Source organism: Equus przewalskii, chromosome 8 (genome assembly GCF_037783145.1).
Source record: "Equus przewalskii isolate Varuska chromosome 8, EquPr2, whole genome shotgun sequence".
Classification (NCBI taxonomy): domain Eukaryota; kingdom Metazoa; phylum Chordata; class Mammalia; order Perissodactyla; family Equidae; genus Equus; species Equus przewalskii.
In genome coordinates, this window is record NC_091838.1 from 22861319 (window position 1) to 22881814 (window position 20496).

General features: G+C 41.9%; 1 protein-coding gene across 17 annotated transcripts in view; it reads left to right on the forward strand.

Annotated features, from left to right (window-relative positions):
- ASPH (aspartate beta-hydroxylase) overlaps nt 1-20496 on the forward strand; it is a 208968-nt gene that overhangs the window by 13958 nt on the left and 174514 nt on the right. For 5 of the 17 annotated variants that reach the window (XM_008514822.2, XM_070630524.1, XM_070630525.1 and 2 more), the window contains exon 1: nt 16857-17311. The exons of 10 other annotated variants lie outside the window; for them this stretch is intronic. In XM_008514822.2, coding sequence (XP_008513044.2) covers nt 17302-17311 — 10 coding nt within the window. In that variant the 5' untranslated portion in view covers nt 16857-17301. Of the gene's footprint in view, nt 1-16856; nt 17312-20496 lie in introns of those variants that run through there. 2 more of the 17 variants (XM_070630521.1, XM_008514823.2) reach the window with 1 other exon arrangement.

Genomic DNA, 20496 nt, shown 5'->3' on the forward strand with positions numbered 1-20496 from the left:
GATCACTGAGACATTTAAGATGACTGAATAAAGATAGATTAAGATGGAGGTAGAGCACTGTTCACTAGCTTAGGTAAAACTGATTTGGAATAAATTATGTACATTCAAGAGCTTCCCCATTCAGCGGGGCCCTCAACGATGCCTTGCAGTCTTTTTTGTATGTTCTTAGTTGTTTAGCCGTATTTTCCACGCCTGATATTTAAATCTTCAACTCCTTGAGCTCAGTACCTTACTACTTCCCATTCAGTTTTGACAGATGATTTCCTCTCATTTTGTAGAGAAACTAGAGGACGTCCTTTAAGAGTTTGCTCATCTCTTGCGTGATGGGTGGGGGTTGGCCTCTGAGTTGCATGAAACTGGGAGCCAACTGACAGGAAGCTGATTACCCCCCCTAGCGGGGAAACAGCGGTTAGGACTTAGGATGACTGCAAAAGCCAGTACAGTCGAGAATCCTGGAGAGATTGCTCTAATTTGGACATGAAGGTACCCAGCAACTGAGCTTGTGAGGTATATCTTTAATATGTAGTTCAGTAAAGCTCCTTTTCTTTGTTGAGACTAAGGAGGATGCCCAATAGGGTGGTGGGTGAGTGGAGATGAGCCAGTACCACAGTTAGAATTTAAAATCTTGGCAGACACAGCTATCATGGACCTCTGGGCCTCCACCTACCGAAGAGAAAAGCAAAGGCTGGAATAGGAGCCTGGGCCTCTCTAAGGGAACTCTTAGTGGACACCAGTTTCTCACAGACCTTGAGTTTTCGCTTAGCGTGACCTAGGAGGCCCTTCGTGATCTTGCCTCTCTTACTCTCTCTAGCCATTCTCTGCCTCACCCTCTTTATATTTATATTAGTAAGCCATATTCAGTCACTCTCTGTAGTCTCTGTATTTGCACATGCTGTTTCTTCTTCTAGGATGGCTCTCCACTCTCTCTTTCCCTGTGTGACTTCTGTATATCCTTCAAGATTTAGCTCCTTCATCAGTTCTTCCCTACGCTCCCTTCAACACTTCCCCCTAGATAGCGTTTTGTCACTACGCCCCGCCCAGTCAAGCAGAAGCTTCTGTAGCACCCTCTGCATATCACTACTCTAGCATCCTCATTCCTTTACTAGTTCCTTCAGCAGGTGGAAGTGTGACCCAGTCATGATATTAGACAGTAAAATATCAGACTAAACTGGGGTTGGGAGAGTTCCCTGTGTTTGATATGGTAAACACCATGTTTTGTTTTCTCTTTATCTGTTGTGCTTAAATGATTATCTGGACGTAGGCAGTACTCAGGAAATGTCGAAATGAACAAATACGGGTAAAGGTCTTCCTTCCCTGTAGTAGGCCAAAAGGGTGTTGAGGGTAGGGGCTGGGTTTTTGTGTCTTCTGCACAACCTTGACTGTAATAAGTGCTCAAAAATTAGGTGTTTTATGGTGGATTTTTTTAGGTTTATGTTATGAGCAAGAACACAGATCAGAAGGTCCTACTGATGTTTGTAAATGTTGGAGCTAAAGACAGAAACAGGAAAATTATTAGGAATGTGTCTACTTCATTGATGTGGAGAATTGTGTAAGTAGATCCTTTAGAGGTACTGCTTAGGCACCATGCTGGTAGTTGCAGCCCAGTAAGCTTTTGGGGCTGTGCCTGCAGGAGGCTGTTCTGCAGCCGGGAGAGGCGTTCCCCATACTCCTTCATTTGTAGTTAGTTCATTCTCATTGGGAAGAAGCTTGGGCAGAAGCAGCCATTGTATTTGTTCTGCATTTTGTAAATTTAGAAAAGCTCTGCTTGCTTTGCAAGATTTTGGTTTTCCCCTCATTTTATTTTTAAATATGACTCAAGGGTAGGATAAAATAATTTATGTGAATACTGAAATACTGCGAAAGTTTTCTCCCTTTTTTTTGGTTTTGGCTTTTAACATTCCTTTGTAAGAATAGGGAGTATATTTCTTCCTTAAGACTATGGTTTGTCAATTTTGATTAAAAAATATAAAACTATGAATGGAACACTCCTAACATTTATAAAGAATGGTTTGGAACTTAGAATGCTATATCTTTAAAATTCAAGAATGATGATTCTTCCCAAATGATTGTTTTCATCCATATTGTCCCATATACCCCTTCAACTCTAATATAGTGTTACCCAAGTGAATTTTTATTTTATTTTTGTTTTTTCTCTTCTGTGGGACTAGTGGCCTCTCTTGTTCACCACTGTAGCAGAGGGTAGGGATTAAAAGGTTTTTGTTGAACAAATGAATATTCAGGTGCATGGAAAAAACTCTGGAGACCATTTAAAATTTACCATCCTGTGATTATTACTTTGTGTTTTAAAATCTATTAGCTTATAGAGCTGAAAGCACCTTGTTTTGCTGATCTGAATTATATTCTATTTAGGGCAATACTTTTATCCAGAATAGTATTAAACATATTTAACCACTGCTACAGGAAAGGCCTGTCCGGTCAGAAGAGCAGTGCCTGTGACACATACCTGTGCTTACTACCTGAATGTGAGCTGCTCTGTGACTTGCATAAAGCTTGAGACGGCAGCCTTTTTACCTGCTCAGATCTTTTGGGGGTCATACTCCTAGGAACCTTCAGCAGCAGACTAGGTTATTCCAGAACATAGCCAAGAGACCAGCATTTGAACAGTGTTTACTGTAGGGCAGCGTGTGGGCGCAGGACCTCGGGGGCCTGGGGACCTCAGCCCAGGCTTAGGGGGAGTGCATTTGGTGAAGCCGGAGCTGGGGGAGGGGTCATGGAGGGCGTTTAGAGCAAAATGGGTCAATGAGAGTAGGGTTGGGGGACATCTCTGAACATGTGGTGACATGGGCCATCACTTTAGTTTTGAACTGGGGAGAATTGGGAGGAACAGACAGGCTTGGGGTGTAGGGCCGGGCAGCTGAGTTGGTGAAGCTGACAGGGTTCTAGCTGTGCCTGGCCTGGCCGTTCCGACCCTAACCCAGGACCAGCCTGTCCTCCCCTGCTGTGTGGTTTGGGTTTGTTTTTAAAATACTTCGTATGTGTTAGATTTGCTTTACCACTTAGATGGGACAAAAATAATTTGTATGTAGAGTTTAGATTTTTGTGAGAATACCACGTAAATTATCCACTGAGATTCACGGGGACTTACTGTGTTCCAGCCCCATGCTCAGTGGGGACAGGGTCGGGGGGGGCGGGGTACAGCAGTAAACTCTAGCACCTGCCTTGGGAAAGGCGCTGTCCTGTGGGCTGCAGAGCAGTAAATATTTGTGGAATGAAGGAGGTGTGCATGCTCACTTGTAGGGAGAGGAAGACCGAAATGAGGATGAATGTGGCTTTTCGAGACTCTCAAAACTACAGCCCCAACTAAAGTTTTCTTGGGAGTTAACCTTTGGGGAATCATGAAAATTAGAAGACACTTTATTAAAGGAAAGAAAGGTAAATTCAGGACAGCTGTAAACCGTCATCTCATCACAATCCTAGACAGATTCTAGAATTAAATATTATTTTTAAGTATTTAGAGAAGAAACCCATGAACACTAGGAGACAGTGCAGGTTTGCTAAGTGCAGATTATTTGAAAAAACAAAACAAGAAACTAATAGTTGTGCATTTTGATAAGCTTTCTGGACTAAGTGGTCAGGATACAAGCTTGTAATTTTTCCTGACTTCACCAAGGTATGAACACCATCTCTGAAAATCCCCCTGTGCCTAAGATGGTCAAACGTTGGTCATATGATATAGTTTGAATCACAGCTGACGGTAGAACTGTACCCACCGAGTGCTGATTTAATGGCTGAAGTCAGCCTCAGGAGAGCCCCGCCCAGTCGCTGTTGTGAAATTGTGTGGCCCAAAGCTGTGAGGGAAGCTGGGACAGAGGGAAAGAGACACTGTGCAAAGACTGGCCTGGCTGGGAAGGTGGACTTGAACAGAGTTAGCACATTTTTGCAAAATGAACTCACTGTTGAGGATAAGCTGGGAGAGGCTTGAAGTAGTAGATATATTTTTTAAGAAGGCCTAGTATTTTGTTTGGGTTTGGTTTTTTTAAATCGCTTGCACTGTCAGAGGGAGCTGCCTGCGTGGTGTGGCTGAGGAGACTCCCCTTCAGCATTGGTGTTATTAGCCACCAGAATGAGGGAGGTGGAAATCCCACTCTGGTCGGGCTGCGTCTAGAATTGTGGTTTCATTGTGGGGGCTACTGTTAGGGGGACAATGACAGTGACTGCTCAGAAGAGGATGAGCTTTCGGATGAGGCCCTTGGGTGAGGGTATGTTAACATAATGTGAGGTGGGATGAACACCCTGGGGTTGACTGGCCTGGCCTGGTGGGTCTTCCTAGGGGACGTCACCATCTCAGAGCATTTGAACGGCTTCCAGGTGGCAGAGGAGTTAAGTTTATTCTCCCAGGTGAATTTGAGGCAAAACTCAGAGCGTCCAATAGAAAATGTCCAGCAAGCAGATGGAGATAGCTGAGCAGAACTTGCATGTCAGAGTCGTCAGGTGGAGACAGTTTTCTCTTTGGTTTTTAATAAATTTGAAACCAGAGGCTGAACTGGTGTTCTTTTCATTACTACTGGGTCTAGGACTTGACCGTTGACTTCTTTTTTAAAACCAGTTTAATTTTGTTTTTATGTTTTTACACCTTTTTTGGGAAGCTCTTAAACCTGTGTAACAGCAGAAAGATTCGTACGTTGAAAGACTTGTGTACTATTCCCCTGGATTTACAAACTAGTTATTAGAAATTAGGCACATTCGCTGTCTTTGTGTGTATCTGTCTGTCTTCCTTCCTTCTTTTGTCTCTCTCTCTCTTTTGGAACTCTTTGACAGTAAGCTGTTGTCATCATGACGGTGTAACTCGCTCAACTGCTTTCCCGTGTATCTCCTAAGGACAGGAACATTATTCTGCATAACCACAATGGAGAGTGTTAAGACTGATACGGTGTTATCTAAATTTAGCACTGAGACATAGTCTTTAAAAGCATCCTTAAAACTGGAAGCTGCTTCTTTTTTAAAAAAATTTTATTTATCCAGAATCCTAACATGAATTCACCTGGGGGCTTTTAACATTTCTGATTCTTGGCCCTTACCCTCTGGAGTATCTGATTCTTTAGGACCAGAATGGGCCTGGAAATCTGTATTTTCCCAGTTTTTAATTTGAAAAAACTTAAACCTTCGAGACAGTTAAAAGAAAGGTTCATTTAGATTCACCAGTTGTTAATATTTTGATGCCTTTGTATTCTCTGACTCTCTGGACACACACACACAATTTTACTTATTTGTTTATTTTTAAGGTTGGCACCTGAGCTAACATCTGTTGCCAACCTTTTTGTTTCCTTCTTCTCCCCAAAGCCCCCCCAGTACATAGTTGTATATTGTAGTTGTAGATACTTCTGGTTGTGCTATGTGACACTCCACCTCAGCATAGCCTGATGAGCGGTGCCAGGTCTGCACCCAGGATCCGAACCAGTGAAACCCTGGGCCGCTGAAGCGGAGCGCCTGAACTTAACCACTCGGCCACGGGGCCAACTCCCCCTTTTTTTTTTGTCTGCTTTTTCTCCCCAAGTCCCTCCAGTACATAGTTGCATATTTTAGTTGTGGGTCCTTCTTGTTGTGGCATGTGGGACGCCACCTCAGAGTGGCCTGATGAGCCATGCCATGTCTGGGCCCAGGATCGGAAGGGAGCGCCTGAACTTAACCAGTCGGCCATGGGGTGGCCAACTTACTTGTTTATTTTGCTGCTGAACCACTTGAGAGTTAAATCGTGATAATTTACCCATGAATTCTTCAGCGTATTTTTCCTAAAAACAAGGATATGCTCCAACATCACAATGTAATTACCACACTCAGGAAATTTAACACTGCTGTAGTACTGTTACCTAGTATAAAGTCAGTATTCAAATTTTCCTGATTTATTCCAGTAATGTCCTTTAAAGAGACCTTCCAACCCACCTTTAAATTCTTAATGTCTCTCTAACATAAAGATTTTTAAAACTAAATTAGATTTTCTCCCACGAAGTCTCACAAGTAAACCAAATGCCTTCCCTCTAAAATATGTTACTTTTTGTGATTTTCTAAAGATTCTATGAGGTAGTTTGGGTGACAATCACACTAAAGAGAAACTTTTTAATTTCTTCCTATTATAATAGTCTGGTAATTTAAATTTGTGAGTATGAAAAGTTGGGGGGAGACATACCAATTAAGACACAAGTAAACTAGTTTTTGAAAGAAGTCAAAGAGCTCAAGTGTTGGCAAGACTTTTGGGTGGCAGAGGAATTAGATTTATTCCATTCAGTAGAATTTGAGGGGAAAATAACTGACTTAGAAATTTTTGGACTCATTGTAGCTAATGAAAATATTCCTTAAAATTATCAAAATTTCTCTTCCTTTTACTCTCTGTGATACCTACCACTAATACACTGATAGACATTTAGTTGCCGTACTGGCCTTTGGTTTCATGACCTCTCTTCTCACTGGCACACTGTTTGAGTGAGTAGTGGGGCTTGTGTCAATGACTGTGTCACAGAGCCAATGATTGTGTGTAAGTGCTGAAATAGATGTCACATTTCAGAATGTGAAGACTGGAAAACCTCGTAAGGTTTACATAAGATTTTCCAATCTGGTGATATATTTAAAGATATATAAAATTAGTACATTAGACATCATCCAAATTAAACTTTTATCCATCAAAAGGTGCTTTAAGAAAATGAATAAGAAGGTCATAGCCTGGGAGAAGATTTTGTAACACACATATCTGTTAAAGGACAGATGTCCAAGAAATATAAAAAACTCCTGCAATTCAGTTTAAAAAAGCAATACAAAAATAGGCAGATGTGCAAAAGTTTTGAACAGACAGTTCACAAAAAAGATAAACAGTCAATGAGCACATGGAAAAAGCACTCAAACATTGGTCCTCAGGGGAATGCAAATTAAAGCACAGTGAGATATAACTGCATACTCGCCAGAATGGCTAAAATTAAAAAGACTGACAACACCAAATGTTGACAAGATCATAGAAGAAAAGAACTGTCCTCCCTTCTTGGTGGGTATGTAAAAAGGTAGAACCACTTTGGGAAGAGGTCTGGCGGTTTCTTGTAATCCTAAATGTACATGTGCCCTGTGATTCAGCAGTTCCACTCTTAGGTCTTTACCCAGGAGAAATGCAGGCATATATTTCTAATATGCTAGCAGTAGTCTTGTGCAAGCTTATTTTTGGCAGCTTTATTTGTAATAGTCTAAAATGGGAAACAGTCCAGGTTTCTGCCAATAGGACAATGGATACCCTCTGACATACTCTGGTATATTTAGACCATGGAATACTACCCAGCACCAGAAAAGAGTGAACCACTAGTACAGATAAGACTCATGGCAGAACAGGCAAAACTAACCTACAGTGAAAAAAAGCAGAACGATATAATGGGGCTACCTCTGGGATTGGGGTTATGTGGAATGTGAGTGGGAGGGGTCATGAGAGAGCTTAGGGATCGTGTTAATGTTTTATGTCTTGATAGGGATTTGGGTTGCACAGTGTATATTTTTGTGAAATCTCAGGGAATGTGTACTTAAAATTAGAGCATTTCGTTTTATGTAAATTTTACATAAAAATGATATTGAACTGTAGTTTATGATACAAAAGCTGAAGTACTTGGGGAAGTGAACTAATGTCTACGATTTATTTTGAAATGGATTATGCATATAAAATGGATTAATGGATGTATATAGAGGGATAAATAGACATGCCGTAAGCAGTGTAATAAAATGTTAATAGTAGAATCTAAGTGATAAGTATATGTGTATTCTCTGTAAAATTCTTTCAGCTTTGTTGTATGTTTAGAAATTTTCATAATAAAATATTGGGAAAATACTCGTATGTTGTTTGTTTGAATCATATGAAATAGCCATTTTTGTGGGCCAAAATGATCAAATACTGGCAACCTTTTTGGGTCAGCCTAACATGCAACCACATTTTGTCGTCGTTTTTATTTGTCTTTCTTCGACAGGGTATTGATATGAAGGTTCATTTTCGTCCAGTCATTGTGCTCAGTTGGACTAGATTAATCTCTGGGTGGCAGAGGCTCTTGACCGTCTCCAGGACAGATTTCTTAACATCCCAGTCAGGCTCCATTTCTGAAGGCATCTCTCGTTTTCAGTGCAGAATTTCTAGTCTCCCGTTAGCAGCAAGGCAGGAGGGCCCGAAGTGGGGCAGGGGTAATTGTGCTCTGTGCATGGTGTGCTTTGGGGCAGTGCCCTCCTTGCCTCTCCCAGGTTCTAGTTTGTCACTAGTGCCAGGTAGGGAGAGGCCAAGTGGGAAAGGCCTCTGTCACCTCACAGGTCCTAGTCAGGGTCTCCTCTGCTGGTTGATAAGATCAGTTGGCCATGCTTGTCCACAAGCTGCAGCTGCCCAAATGCTCCCTCTGAGTTCTCTGGAAAGCCTGGTGAGGACCTCCCCATGGCATACAACTTCTTCCAGCCCTCTGGGGTGTCCACTTCTGGCAGGATCCCCCACCCGCTCTTGCTCCTGGGCGTCCCTTGCCTGGCATCAACCATCTTTGAGTGAGATGCTGGCAGGATGGTACAAACCCTGGTACTCCTTTGCTGCCTACTTCGGTCCATGGGAAGCTGACATCCTTCCAGGAGTGCAGGCCGCTTGGTAGCTGTCACCTTTTCTCTGCAGTCATCCCTCTCCCGTTCTCGTGCGCAGCTTGGTATAGGGTGGGCCATGGAGTGCATTGCTTGAGTGAACATCCCCTGGGGCATGAGAAGTCAGTCTCCCTTTCCTGCAGGAACCCCTAGTCTTCATAAGACATTCTCTTGCAGTACTTCTCTCTCATTTGGCTTTAGGCAGGGGATTTTTGGAATTTATAAATGAGTATTCATATCTTACTAACTTTGTTGAAAACTCAGATTCATTATTCTACAGAAATGTGGTTATTTAGCTTTTGGCAAAGTTGTGAAATTTCTATTAAAGCTGTGTAGTTAAGAATGGTTGCAGTTCATGTAATTTGGGAGAAGGACACTGCTGGTCATGATTTCTTCAAGGAGTTGGGCAAACTGTACAGTCTGAGGGACCTGTCCCCACAAGAATGCCCACATCAGACACCAGCAACAAGTTTGGGGGGCCCCTTGGGCTACTGTCACTTCAGATCAGCTGGCCACTAACTTGGGGGTCCCCACAACCACTCATAGAACTCAGAAAGATGCAGTACTTAGCACTGCAGTTGTATTACAGTGAAAGGATAGAAGTTAGAACTAGCCAGTGGAAGGGACACGTAGGGCAAAGGGGGAAGGTCCCTGATGCAAAGCTTCCATTGTCTTCAGGGACCTGTTACCTTCTTGGCCTCAGGACGATATGTATGGGAGTATTGCCAACTAGGGAGCTCATCCAAGCCTTTGGCATCCAGAGTTTTTCTTGGGCCTCCATCTTGTACTACAAGCATGGCTGACCTTTAGTCTTCAGTTTCTTCAGAGATTGGAACTGATACCACCTGTCATAAAGCCTCATCATAAATCACATTGTGAGACAGTCTGGTGGCCAAAGCCCCCAGGCAAACAGTCACTCCTATCAGGGAGGGCATTTCAGGGACCTAGAGATTCCCTCCAGGTAGGCACCAGCAAAGCCAGACAGACCTCTCTCTGGGTGAAGTTAATTCTTTACTATGCAATTTTCAATTGCTGCCGTTCTTGCTTTTTACTTATTACTGTTGTTCAGCTTCATTATTATTAATTTATTTAGTAAAGGATTGTTGGCTGACCTCAAAACGTATCATAATACATAAATGTATCAACTGTTTTTCTTGGCTTGTTATTTTCTAATAACTTGACTCTGAGATGTCTATGTTTCGTAACTTAAACCTGTGTCTCCTGTGCATTTTGTGCTCATGTTTTTATATATACGGTCCTCTTTTTCCCCATTTGCATCTTTAGGACACTTTTTTGTAATTGCTGCATTCTTTTGCCCCAGAAAGTGGGAACTTGTGGGGAAGGTGGCTCTGGATCTTCTGCTGTCTAAATGGGTTAAGGTCAGAAGGCCTTGGGATAGGCTTTTTTGTTATTGTCCTTAGTTTTGAAAAAAGAACTCTTTGCTTTAACAGCTTTTCACCACCTCAGAGTTTCTGAATGGACACCGTTACTTACTTTTCTTCATACCTTTTGCTACCCCCAGTTCAGGAGACTGTCTCGTTTTGAACAGCGTACTAACTGTTACCCACACGGACGGACGGATGATGGACTGGCAGGGGCGTGGTTTTCCCTCTGAGACTGAGTCTTCTCTCTTTAGTGAATGTTCTGTGGGGAGAACTAAGTTTAAAGACCTAACTCATTAGGCCTGGCAAGATGAACTAGCTTTGGGAGTTAGCTACCATTTCTATTGTGTTTTTAGCTTCTTTACCATCGGAGTTTGGGTACATCACAGGTTCCTCAGGTGGGGGGTGATGGACCATGTTTTGATTCAGTTGTTCCTCAGTAGGGGTACAAACATAGGCTTATACAAGGCTAGTGGTCCCTCACTTTGGGGTTCCAAAGGATAATAAAGGTTCCAAAACATAGCTGGAGGCTGATATAGATAGGTTGCTAATATTTCACTTTATCTTACTTATACTGATGAAATGAAAATGCCTTTTGCAATTTTGTTTTCCTAAATTCTAAAACTCATAGGAGGCCCTCGTCACTCCTCCAGCCTTTTCTGCACAGGGCCAGTCAAGAGAGCAGCATTAGGGGTCTGGCTGTTGGGTCAGCTAAATGAGCTGCGACACCCTTCCTGCTTGGCCTTCTCGTGTTCAGCCTGCGTCTCAGTCACTCAAGATTGATGAGTGAGGAATTCCTCTGACACAGAGCAGTGAAAACTTTATCATGGACGGATTTGGGTTCATAACCAGTGTTTGGGAACCACTGGGCTTCTTTCTTGTTCTCTCTCTCAACTATTTGTAGGTCTTTTCCTTTTGTGAATTAATTTTAGGATAATTAAATTCATGGAGGTGAGGAAACTTGAAGGGACCTGGCAGTTCGGTTAAACTTTGCTGCCTTGCTTCTGAAGTGTTAGCAGGACGAGGTTTGATTACTTGTATAATAGCAAGGATTTGAGAAGGAATTTTCTCACTTATTTAACAAACGTTTGTTAGGTTCCTACTAGGTGCAAGGCAAATATGTAATGAACAAGGCAGGCTCAGTCCCTGGCTTCGTGAAACTTGCATTCTGAAGGTAGAAAAAGACTGGGAAATTAATTATTGCATAATTGTCTAATTACTAATGAAATAATGCCATGAAGGAGAAGCGCATATTAGAAAATGCTCTCACAGTAGTAGCGGAAGGCTTCCTGGAAGAGGTGGTATTTAAGCAGACAGAGCAGGAGATATCCAGGCTGGGGGGAGATCCATGATGGTACAACAGTGTTGACATTTCAGGAGGAGGGAATGGCCTCTGAAGAGTTCTTGAGACAGGAAAGAGCCTGGTGAGTATTTCTGTATCTGGAATATACACAGCTAGGGGAAATAACACAAGACTAAGACCAGAGTGGTAGGTTGGGGCCTTGTCAAGTAGAGTCTTACAGGCCACATTGAAGATTTTTATTTTATCCTAAGACTCAAGTGAAGTCATTGAGAAGGATTAACAGGGTAATGATATGTTCAGATTTAAAACAATTATTCTGACAGCTCTATGGAGCAGTAAAGGTTATGTTAAGGTTGTGCAATAGCCTAGGAGATGATGGTAACTTGGATATGGATGGCCACAGTGGAGAGGCAGAAATATGGGTGATTTGAGACAGTTTCTCACTTTTTCATGTCATGGCACACATAAATGCTTTTTAAAAATATGAGACTGGGATAAATAGACAAGGATGACCCAGGTGCTGAGGGGAATTCATATCTGTGCATAGTTGTAACCTATTTGCAACAGCCTGATGGAGAAATTCTGATTTGAGAGATGGGTGTTTGGGAAAAGAGGAAGAATATGAAGTCAAGGATGAATTCCAAGTTTTTGGTTTAAGCAGCTGGCTTGATGGAAGTGCTTCTGAGATTTAGAACTCTGGAGAGGAGAGGGGAAAGATCATGGGTTCACTTGTGTACATGCTGAGTTTGGGGTTTTTGTAAGTCATTCACATGGGATATTGAGTGGACTGATGTGTGGGTTTGGAGCTCGAAGGAGATAAAAATTTAAGCTATATAGAAGGTAGTTGAAGTCAGCTAGGGAGCTGGCATAGGAGCAGGGCTTTTGGAATTTCTTCTTTTGCTGAGGAAGATTCACCCTCAGCTAACATCTGTGCCAATCTTCCTCTATTTTGTATGTGGCTCGCCGCCGCAGCATGGCTACTGATGAGTGGTGTAGGTCTGCACCCAGGAACCGAACCCAGGGTGCCGAAGCAGAGCATGCTGAACTTAAGCACTAGGCCACAGAGCTGGCCCCTGGAATTTGTACCTTTAAAAGTCAACTAAGGCCAGTGTGGTGCCATAGTGGTTAAGTTCGCATGCTCTGCTTTGGCGGCCCAGGGTTCATGAGTTTGGATCCCGGGTGTGGACTTACACAGCACTCATCAAGACCTGCGGTGGCAGCAACCCACGTACAAAATGGGGGAAGATTAGCACAGGTGTTAGCTCAGCGACAATCTTCCTCAGGCAAAAAGAGGAGGATTGGCAACAGATGTTAGCTCAGGGCAAATCTTCCTCACCAAAAAAAAAAAAGAAAAAGGTCAACTAGAGGAGAATGAGCTGGCAAAGGAGATTGAGAATTAGAAAGTTCAGAAAGGTAGAAGAAATACCAGATGATTCTGAAGTAATGAAGGTCAAGGGAAGAGAATGTTTAAAAAGGAGAGAGAATTCTTCTGAGAGGGCAAATAAGATGAGGACTGAAAATTTTTTGTTGAATTTTATGACATGGAAGGCATTGGTGTGACATTGGAGCTACTGCACTGCAGAAGCTAGATTGCAGCGTACAGGTTGTCAGGAGTGAATGGGCAGTTAGAAAATGAAAGCAGTGAACTAACAGCTCTGTTGGGAATTATATCTGTGATAAGAAGGAGAAAGAGAGCAGGAGCTAGCTATGGGGTTGAGGGAAGATGCAGTAAAGGCAGAGAGGCTGGTGGTACAGGAGAGTGAAAAGATAGAGTGTGAGACAGCTGAGGAATTAGGAGGAAAGCAGAGGACGAGTGCAGGTGAATCTAGGTTTGTGATGGTTGGCAGCGCACAGTCAACACGGTGTCCTGCTGATGGTTCGGTTCTCTCTGTGGTATAAGAGGCAATGGCATTTTTGAATATGAGAAGAGAAGTTTGAAAGTCCTTTTGGGGATTGGGAAAGTAAGTTTTCCAGAGATGTGTGGTGGGATTGACAGGCAGTCCTGAGGGCTGGTTGTGGTTGGCGCCACTGTGTCCTGTGCCTGCTTTTCCCTTGGTGTGCCTGGCTGCCCCTGCCGTCATGGAGAAGGTGAGTAATTGTGTTCGTCCAGGGAGGCAATTACGGTGGACTGATGCAGTGCAGGGGAGAGGAGAAGGGAGTCTGGTGAATCACCGAGTGATTTAAATGGTGAACTACGGACTCTGAGGATGGATGTGGAAAGATGTGAAGGCAGCAGGTGAAGAGGGGAAAAGAAGAAAGTAGAAGCAAGACAACTGTAGGATCCAAGAAGAAATTTTTGAGTAAACAAGCTGCAAAGATAGGATGGTTGTGATCAGATTGGCTGTTTTCATTCTGTGCATCACATACTCAGTAGAACCTAAACCTTCACGTATGGAGGTGGTGTTCCGTGGCCAGAGGTGGTCTCTTTAGGTAGATTTTCCTCCACGTCTGCGGAGTTGCCGTTTGTTACTTTTGTAATTCTAAGCTGTTTAAGATTAGGTTTAGAATGGTAAAACTTGCTCATGTTTGCTTTGGAGACTCTATGTAGAGGAAAAGATTTTTGTTTTTGTTTTAAAGAAATGTATTTTTGGTATCTCATGATATCCTGCAGCTTTTCTTAGACCCAAACAAGCAGAGCTTTCTTAGCACGCTTACAAAATCTGTTAGGATGGTTGTACCGGGAGAGCTACAGAGATATTCACTAAGAATGGAGATGTGGTTAGAAGGTGGATTAGATCCGTGGTAAGAATGTAAGAATGAGTGTTGGCTATAGAACAGAGGGGAACAAGGTCGCTGAGGATGAAGAAGGGAAGCGAAGAGAACCTGTCACGTTGGCCACACAGGAAGACGTTGAAATCACGTGGTCCTGGCTGGAATCGAGGTGTAGAAGACTTCGCTGAGGGGAGAGGGCACTGGAGGTGGTTGGTGACACTGTTGAGCGGGGTGGAGGGTAGTATAGTTGGATGGCATGGACCTCAGAGCAACAGGGTTTTTTTGTTTTCTTTTTTAGGTGATAAGGAAAGGATGGTCTGGAAATTGGTAAAACAAGAGTTCCTTTCCACCTGTGCCGGAGCCTGAGAATTAGGGATGCTGCGTGCAGCAGTGCAGCGGGTCTCTTTAGGTGTGGTCCCTAGAGCAGCAGCATCCGATCACCTGGGAACTTCCTAGAGATGCAGATTCTCGGGGCCCTCCAGACCTGCAGAATCAGAAACTCTGGGGTGGGCCCTCCAGGTGACTGATGTGCTCACAAGTGTGGCAACCACTGCTGTAAATGACAGCTGATTGGCAGAGGGGAGGAAAGTAGTCAATGTTGACCCATAAGAGGTCTGAGGATTTTTACCTAGTAGATGTGGGAGGCAGGCAGAGCCCTGAACATAGGTCAAGAACATAGGTCATGGCTCTTGTGGTCTCTAGCAGCCTCAGCCTGATAATAATAGTCTCAGAGCACGTTAGACGTTTGGTCTTTGCTTAGAGCCAGGAGTTTGCTGTGAGTTCCAGCAACTATTACCAGGAATAGTTAACTTTAGTTGTCTTTGCTAGGATTTTAAAAACATGATTTGCTATATGCAAATTAAGTTTATTTTTAAAATTTTCATAAACATTTTCCATCATAAAAATGAGTTGTTATAAGAGATAGTTACTTGGAATTCAGTTTCTTTTTCCTTAAGAAATTTCATAGATTAAATGTTATTTCAGAGAGATTTGTCCTAATCACCCTATCTAGAATAAAAGGTCTGCCATTGTTGTGAAACTGAGAAAGGAAGACATTTAGTCTAAATGCCTGTAAAATTGTTGTGAAAGACAAAGGACCGTTAACGTAGGATGTTTGAATACGGGTAATCAGGATTTGTCGAGCAGGAATAACCGCAGCTGTGTTGAAGAAGCCTCGGGGTGAAGTAGACCCAGATTTAAGAGCCGTGACTCTTGTCTCAGTTCAGCACTTGGCCCCAGACCTGTAACTGAGAATGCAGCAGGCCTTGTCCAGGCCGGTGAAGGGAGGCAAGAAACCCCGGCCCTCCGGCAGTCCGGGTGGCAGGCTAGGGTCCTGAGAAGCGCTGGGACTAGAGGTCAGGAGCCTTGTGCGCTTGTCCTCTTTGATTCAGTAAACATGTCATGTGGATGACTTCAGCAAATATTTCCATGGCCAGTTTGTGCCAAAGTGCATTTTATAGGAAAGGAAATTGAGGCCCAGAAGTTGGATGACCTTCCCCAAATCAAAGTGAATAAAGAAGCCAGGTATTGAAGCCTGGTCTCTGAAGTCTGAAACGGGCTACCTGCCATGTGAGTGTGGTGGCTGGGTTCCCGGTGGTCCCAGGAAGGGTCTCTTGTCACTCTCCCTCTCATGCTGAAGACAACAAAACAAAAGAAAGCTTCTGAAATATTTGTCTAAGAAATTTGTGTGATGGTGGGTCATCTTACACCGCTGTCAACAAATGATTCCTTGTCTTGTAACATTTTAGCCGGCGCTAACTCGAGTGGGACAGATCCTTGAGGAGAGGAAGGGAGGACATGACTCTTGGTCAGAGGACACCTAGGTCACTCCTCAGTTTTGCTTCATTGGCCCTGATGCCTTGTTCTCTCTCCCAGCTATGGACCATCGAATGTTGGTGCCATAGGTTGCTGACTCCTCTTCACAACGTTTAAATGTTTGGTTTGTGTGTGAAGCTTTCAATTTGACTGAAAAAGTTAAAGATTTACAAACAACTTTAAAGGCTGCTGCATTGCCCTGGATACTACTTGTGCTAAATTAATTTAGTATACTAATCAGAGCTCTGATGAATTCTGTGAACCACTAATCTAAAAATCAGGGAATAAATGGTACTAGAATTGGTCTGGTTTTATTTCCCAGAAGAGAATATTTGGAGATGGGGTTGGAGGAAGGTAGAGAAAAATCAGAATGCAGTTGTATAGTCTCTCTCTTTTTTTTTTTTTTTTTGAGGAAGATGAGCTCTGAGCTAACATCTGCCACCAATCCTCCTCTTTTTTTTTTTTTTTTTTTGCTGAGGAAGATTGGCCCTGAACTAACATCTGTGCCCATCTTCCTCTATTTTTCATATGTGGGATGCCTGCCACAGCATGGCTTGGTAAGCAGTGCATAGGTCCGCTCCTGGGATCTGAACTGGTGAACCCTGGGCCGCTGAAGCAGAGCACGTGAACTTAACCACTATGCCACTGGCTTGGTCCCTGTGTAGTCTCTCTTTAGGTCCCTCTCTGAGATAATATTTCCTAGATCACCACTCTTACTGCTGGAGAGCCCCTTCTTTCCCTATCCCCTCCTTCCACCCTTCCGTCTGTTCCTTCCCTCCTTCACTTTCTCTCCCGTCCCATCCCCTCTATGCCTTCCTTCCCAGCTCTTTCTCCTTCTTCTCTAGTGGAACATTTTTTTATTGTCCCTTTACTTTTGCTGTTGGAGGAATTAGTCTTGGGATGGTACTGCCTGTGAATCAGAATTCTAGAGCTTTAATTAATTTCTTACCATTTAGGCTTCTGTTTCATGCAAAGAAACTAAGTCATGGTCTTTTCACGTAGGCATGTGGTTAGATTCTGAAGGGCCAAATCAAGCTGTTTCTGGGCGTGGGGCCACATTTTGTAGCAAGACTTGTTTCAGTTTTGAATGATTTGGTACGTAGTCTAAAACCATTAAAGACTGATTCCAAGAAAACAAAACTGGCAGTACAATTTGTTCCATTTCATTTTTTGCTGCATGCTTGATTTTTTTTGGAGTTTGGATTTGGGAGATAGGACCAACTGAGAAAGGAATCCCATAAGTGGGAGCAAGGCTGTCGAATTGTTAGAAGTGCATGTCAGCCTGAGTGGTTAGCAGTATTTGGCCATGAGGAAGAGGCCTCTAAAAATAGCTGGTGAGCTGAGTGTGCAGGCAGGTCCGATTTCAGGTCCGGAGGCCTTGCCCGTGGCTTCCCCTTCAGAGCCCTCGGAGGGACGGGCATGCGGCCTGCCCCAGACCCGCTCATCGCACGGTGATTTTTTCCCTTCAGCATATATTATTTATGGATTGAAGAAATCACAATGGCTGAAGGTAAAGGTGTATTTTTACTGTTTGAGTTAAAAGTGGTTTGGGATCTAGCTGGCAGTTTTTAGCTTTATTTTCAGTTGTGCGCTGTTCAAGTATTTTTGACTACGTACTTTGACTGCCTCTTCTGCATTCTATTCTATTTTGAACTCCTGGTTTTCAGAGTAGTTTAGTTTTTCACAGTAGTTTAACCTTTCAAGGAATAATCTGTCTTTAGTCTGAATATGTTTTGGTGTCTTGACTCAGAATCTCTTTTAGTATGTTGTGTTACCAGAGACCGCATTTTACAAACTTCAGAAAAATGTGGAAGCGGTCTTCCATAGTCTTCTAAGTTAATTACAGTGAATTTGAAGAATTGTGTGTCTTTAGATCTCATGTAAAATTATGGGAAATTGAAGGCATGCATAAGTCCCATCTTGTATTAATGAGCACATTTAGTTGGCTCAAGCAAAGACTTAGCATATGTGGAAACTGACCTAATTTTGGAGAAGCAGAAATGAACGCAAAGAAAAGGCACTAGGATTTTATTTTGCTTCTTCAAATTGAAACATTGGCCTTCGAGTGCTCTTTAATGACGTGTTGATATAGATTTTTGTGTATGTTTGCTTTTGTTTTACTTTGTAAGTTGATTATCCTCCATTTGATTGAAAGCAAGCTACGTTGGCTTATTATATTGAAAATTAAAGAAAAAGATTTGATGTATTAAGACTGCTTCCAACCCTTAGCTGCCTAGGTGACCACTGGAAGGGTTCTATTATTAACATGGAGAATATGACATTTCTCCTTTGAACACTGTTTTGAATAAACGGTTAGGATAGGTCGCTTGACTATTCCGATAAAGTGCCTCATGCAGCCATGAAGAATCTGAGATCTCTATCTGACTTTTAGTTCTCTTGGAACGCATTTCTCCCCTTCTCCATGGATTACATAATCTACACAGTGAGGCAAAGTCAGCTGTTACTTCTCACCTACTTTGAACAGTTCTTGGCTCCCAAAGGGTGACATTTTGTAACATGGAAAAATAATCAGTTTGATGAATGGCTTGACGGTTTTTACAAATTTTGTGTGTACCGTTTTTGTATAACTATGAAATCACCAGCAGTGCTAACCAAAACTCGTAAATGGTTGATTTGTAATTCAGTTAGTTGTAGACCAGTTAAGTAATTGACTACTGTTCAGGTGCTGGGGTGCATCTTCTATTTTCCCTTTCCTCAACCAAATAAATAAAATCCCCTGTTGCTCCTAGACCCGTCTTTATTTTGGAGGGTCACACGTCCCGTTGCTCATCACAGTAATCTTCTGCGTTTGGTAGTATGTAAGACCAGTTTATGATTTGGAGGTCACTGCTTTTGATGGTCAGCATGGAAAACAGTGAATCATATAGTTCTTGCCATATTCTGAACCCGCATTAAAAAAAATCTTTTTGGCTAATCTCTGGGACTACAGGTCAAATATGGAGCCAGAAAATGAAGTGAAGACTCCTAGATTTACTCTGACCTTAGAAAATAGGGCTGACTACGAGGCGTTCTTCCAGAATACCTTTGGAACAAAGTACTGGTTTCACGTTTGCCTGGGGAGTTTTAAACCCTCATGAAGGTTTATCTTACTATGCTTTTTTAGTTTAACTGATCTGCCCTTTGGGACTAGGCACACCATATTTAGAAAGTGACATATCAAGAGTGTATGATTTGGTGTCTATTAAAAAGTTCCTCTAAAAGAGATGTCTTAGGAAAGGCTCTTTTTTATAATTTACTGTTTTGTTCCTTTATGGAATTAGTAAATATTAACAGTAATAAGATAAATAACACTGGGGTGACACCTCATTCATTTGACATTATAAAGGGATAGATAAAATATTGCTGCTAATTTCATATTCTAGCTAAGTAATGTTTACTCTTTTTGGACATTTACCTTTTAAAATGATAAATCTAAGAAAAGTTATTTTGAATGAAAATCTCTGAGACATTATACATTTTATGCATTTTTAAACAGTTTAAGATAATATTTTAGTGACAGAATCAATATGAATATCATTTCTTTGTACTAAAGATTATTTTAAGGACTATTCAGGGTTTGCCTCCAGGCATCAATCATAAATGGCCTCCTGCCACTGTTCTTTTCAAGGTCTGTGTCCACTCTTGCTGCTGGTATTCATGTCTCTTATAGGCCTTCCCTCATCAGCTTTAACTCTCTTGGGTTAGATGTTCTTTAAAGTCTATTCTGTAGTTTTGTGCAGTGAGTTAGGAAATTTGATGGAAGTTGTTAGAATCATGTCTAAAGTAAATGTAAATAGATTCTAGGTAAAGGTGTATTCTTTACTGTGCTTGGGTTTCTCTCTCCATGCCCTTCCAATCCCTTCTCTCTGTTTTGATGCATGCATTTATATAATTTTTTAAAAAAAACTTGTTCCACTGTTTACTTATATTTGGTGGTGTAAGTAAGAAACTTAGATGAGTGTTAACTGAATTAACTTGGATAAATGATGCTTTCCTTTTGAGAATTTCAAAAATTTTCCATCTCCATTTCTGTTTTAAGAAAGACACAGAACTGGAGAAAGAATTGAACTTTGAATTCAAATTATCATTTTGTTTATTAGCTATTTTATTATAAGCTTATTTGAAATAGCATTGTCTTGGGTGTACTTTTATCCAGGTACACATTTTGAAAACTAAATTATTGAGTAAAAATTGTATCATGTCTGGCACCTGTATGCTGAATAAATATGTGGAGTGGATAAAAGGACGAACTGTTGATTTAACCTTACCATTTGCTAGTTAATACGGAACAATACAAGAGACTAGTGTCAATTACAAAATGTCCAAGAGGAGATAAGAACCCAGTTTTCCTTGACTCATTTTAATTAGAAAAATTAATTTTGATTCTTAGAGGCAATAAGTAGCCAAGAGAGGAACATTCTTAGTCATTAACTGTTATAGTTCCATATTTGGAAGTAAATGGATGTTCCCAAAGGCATTGTTCTTAGTATAATTAGTATTCTATCTGTATGGGTATTATGCATATATCTATATGTTATATAGAAACAGGGGTTTTTAAATACAGTATTAAAAAATGTCTTCATGTTTATAGAAGCTTAATAAAGTAACACACAACATGGCTACGAATATGGGGTGCTCTCCTGCCCCCACTGAAGCTACGCGCTTTTTCCTTTTCATTTTTTTTTGGTGAGAAAG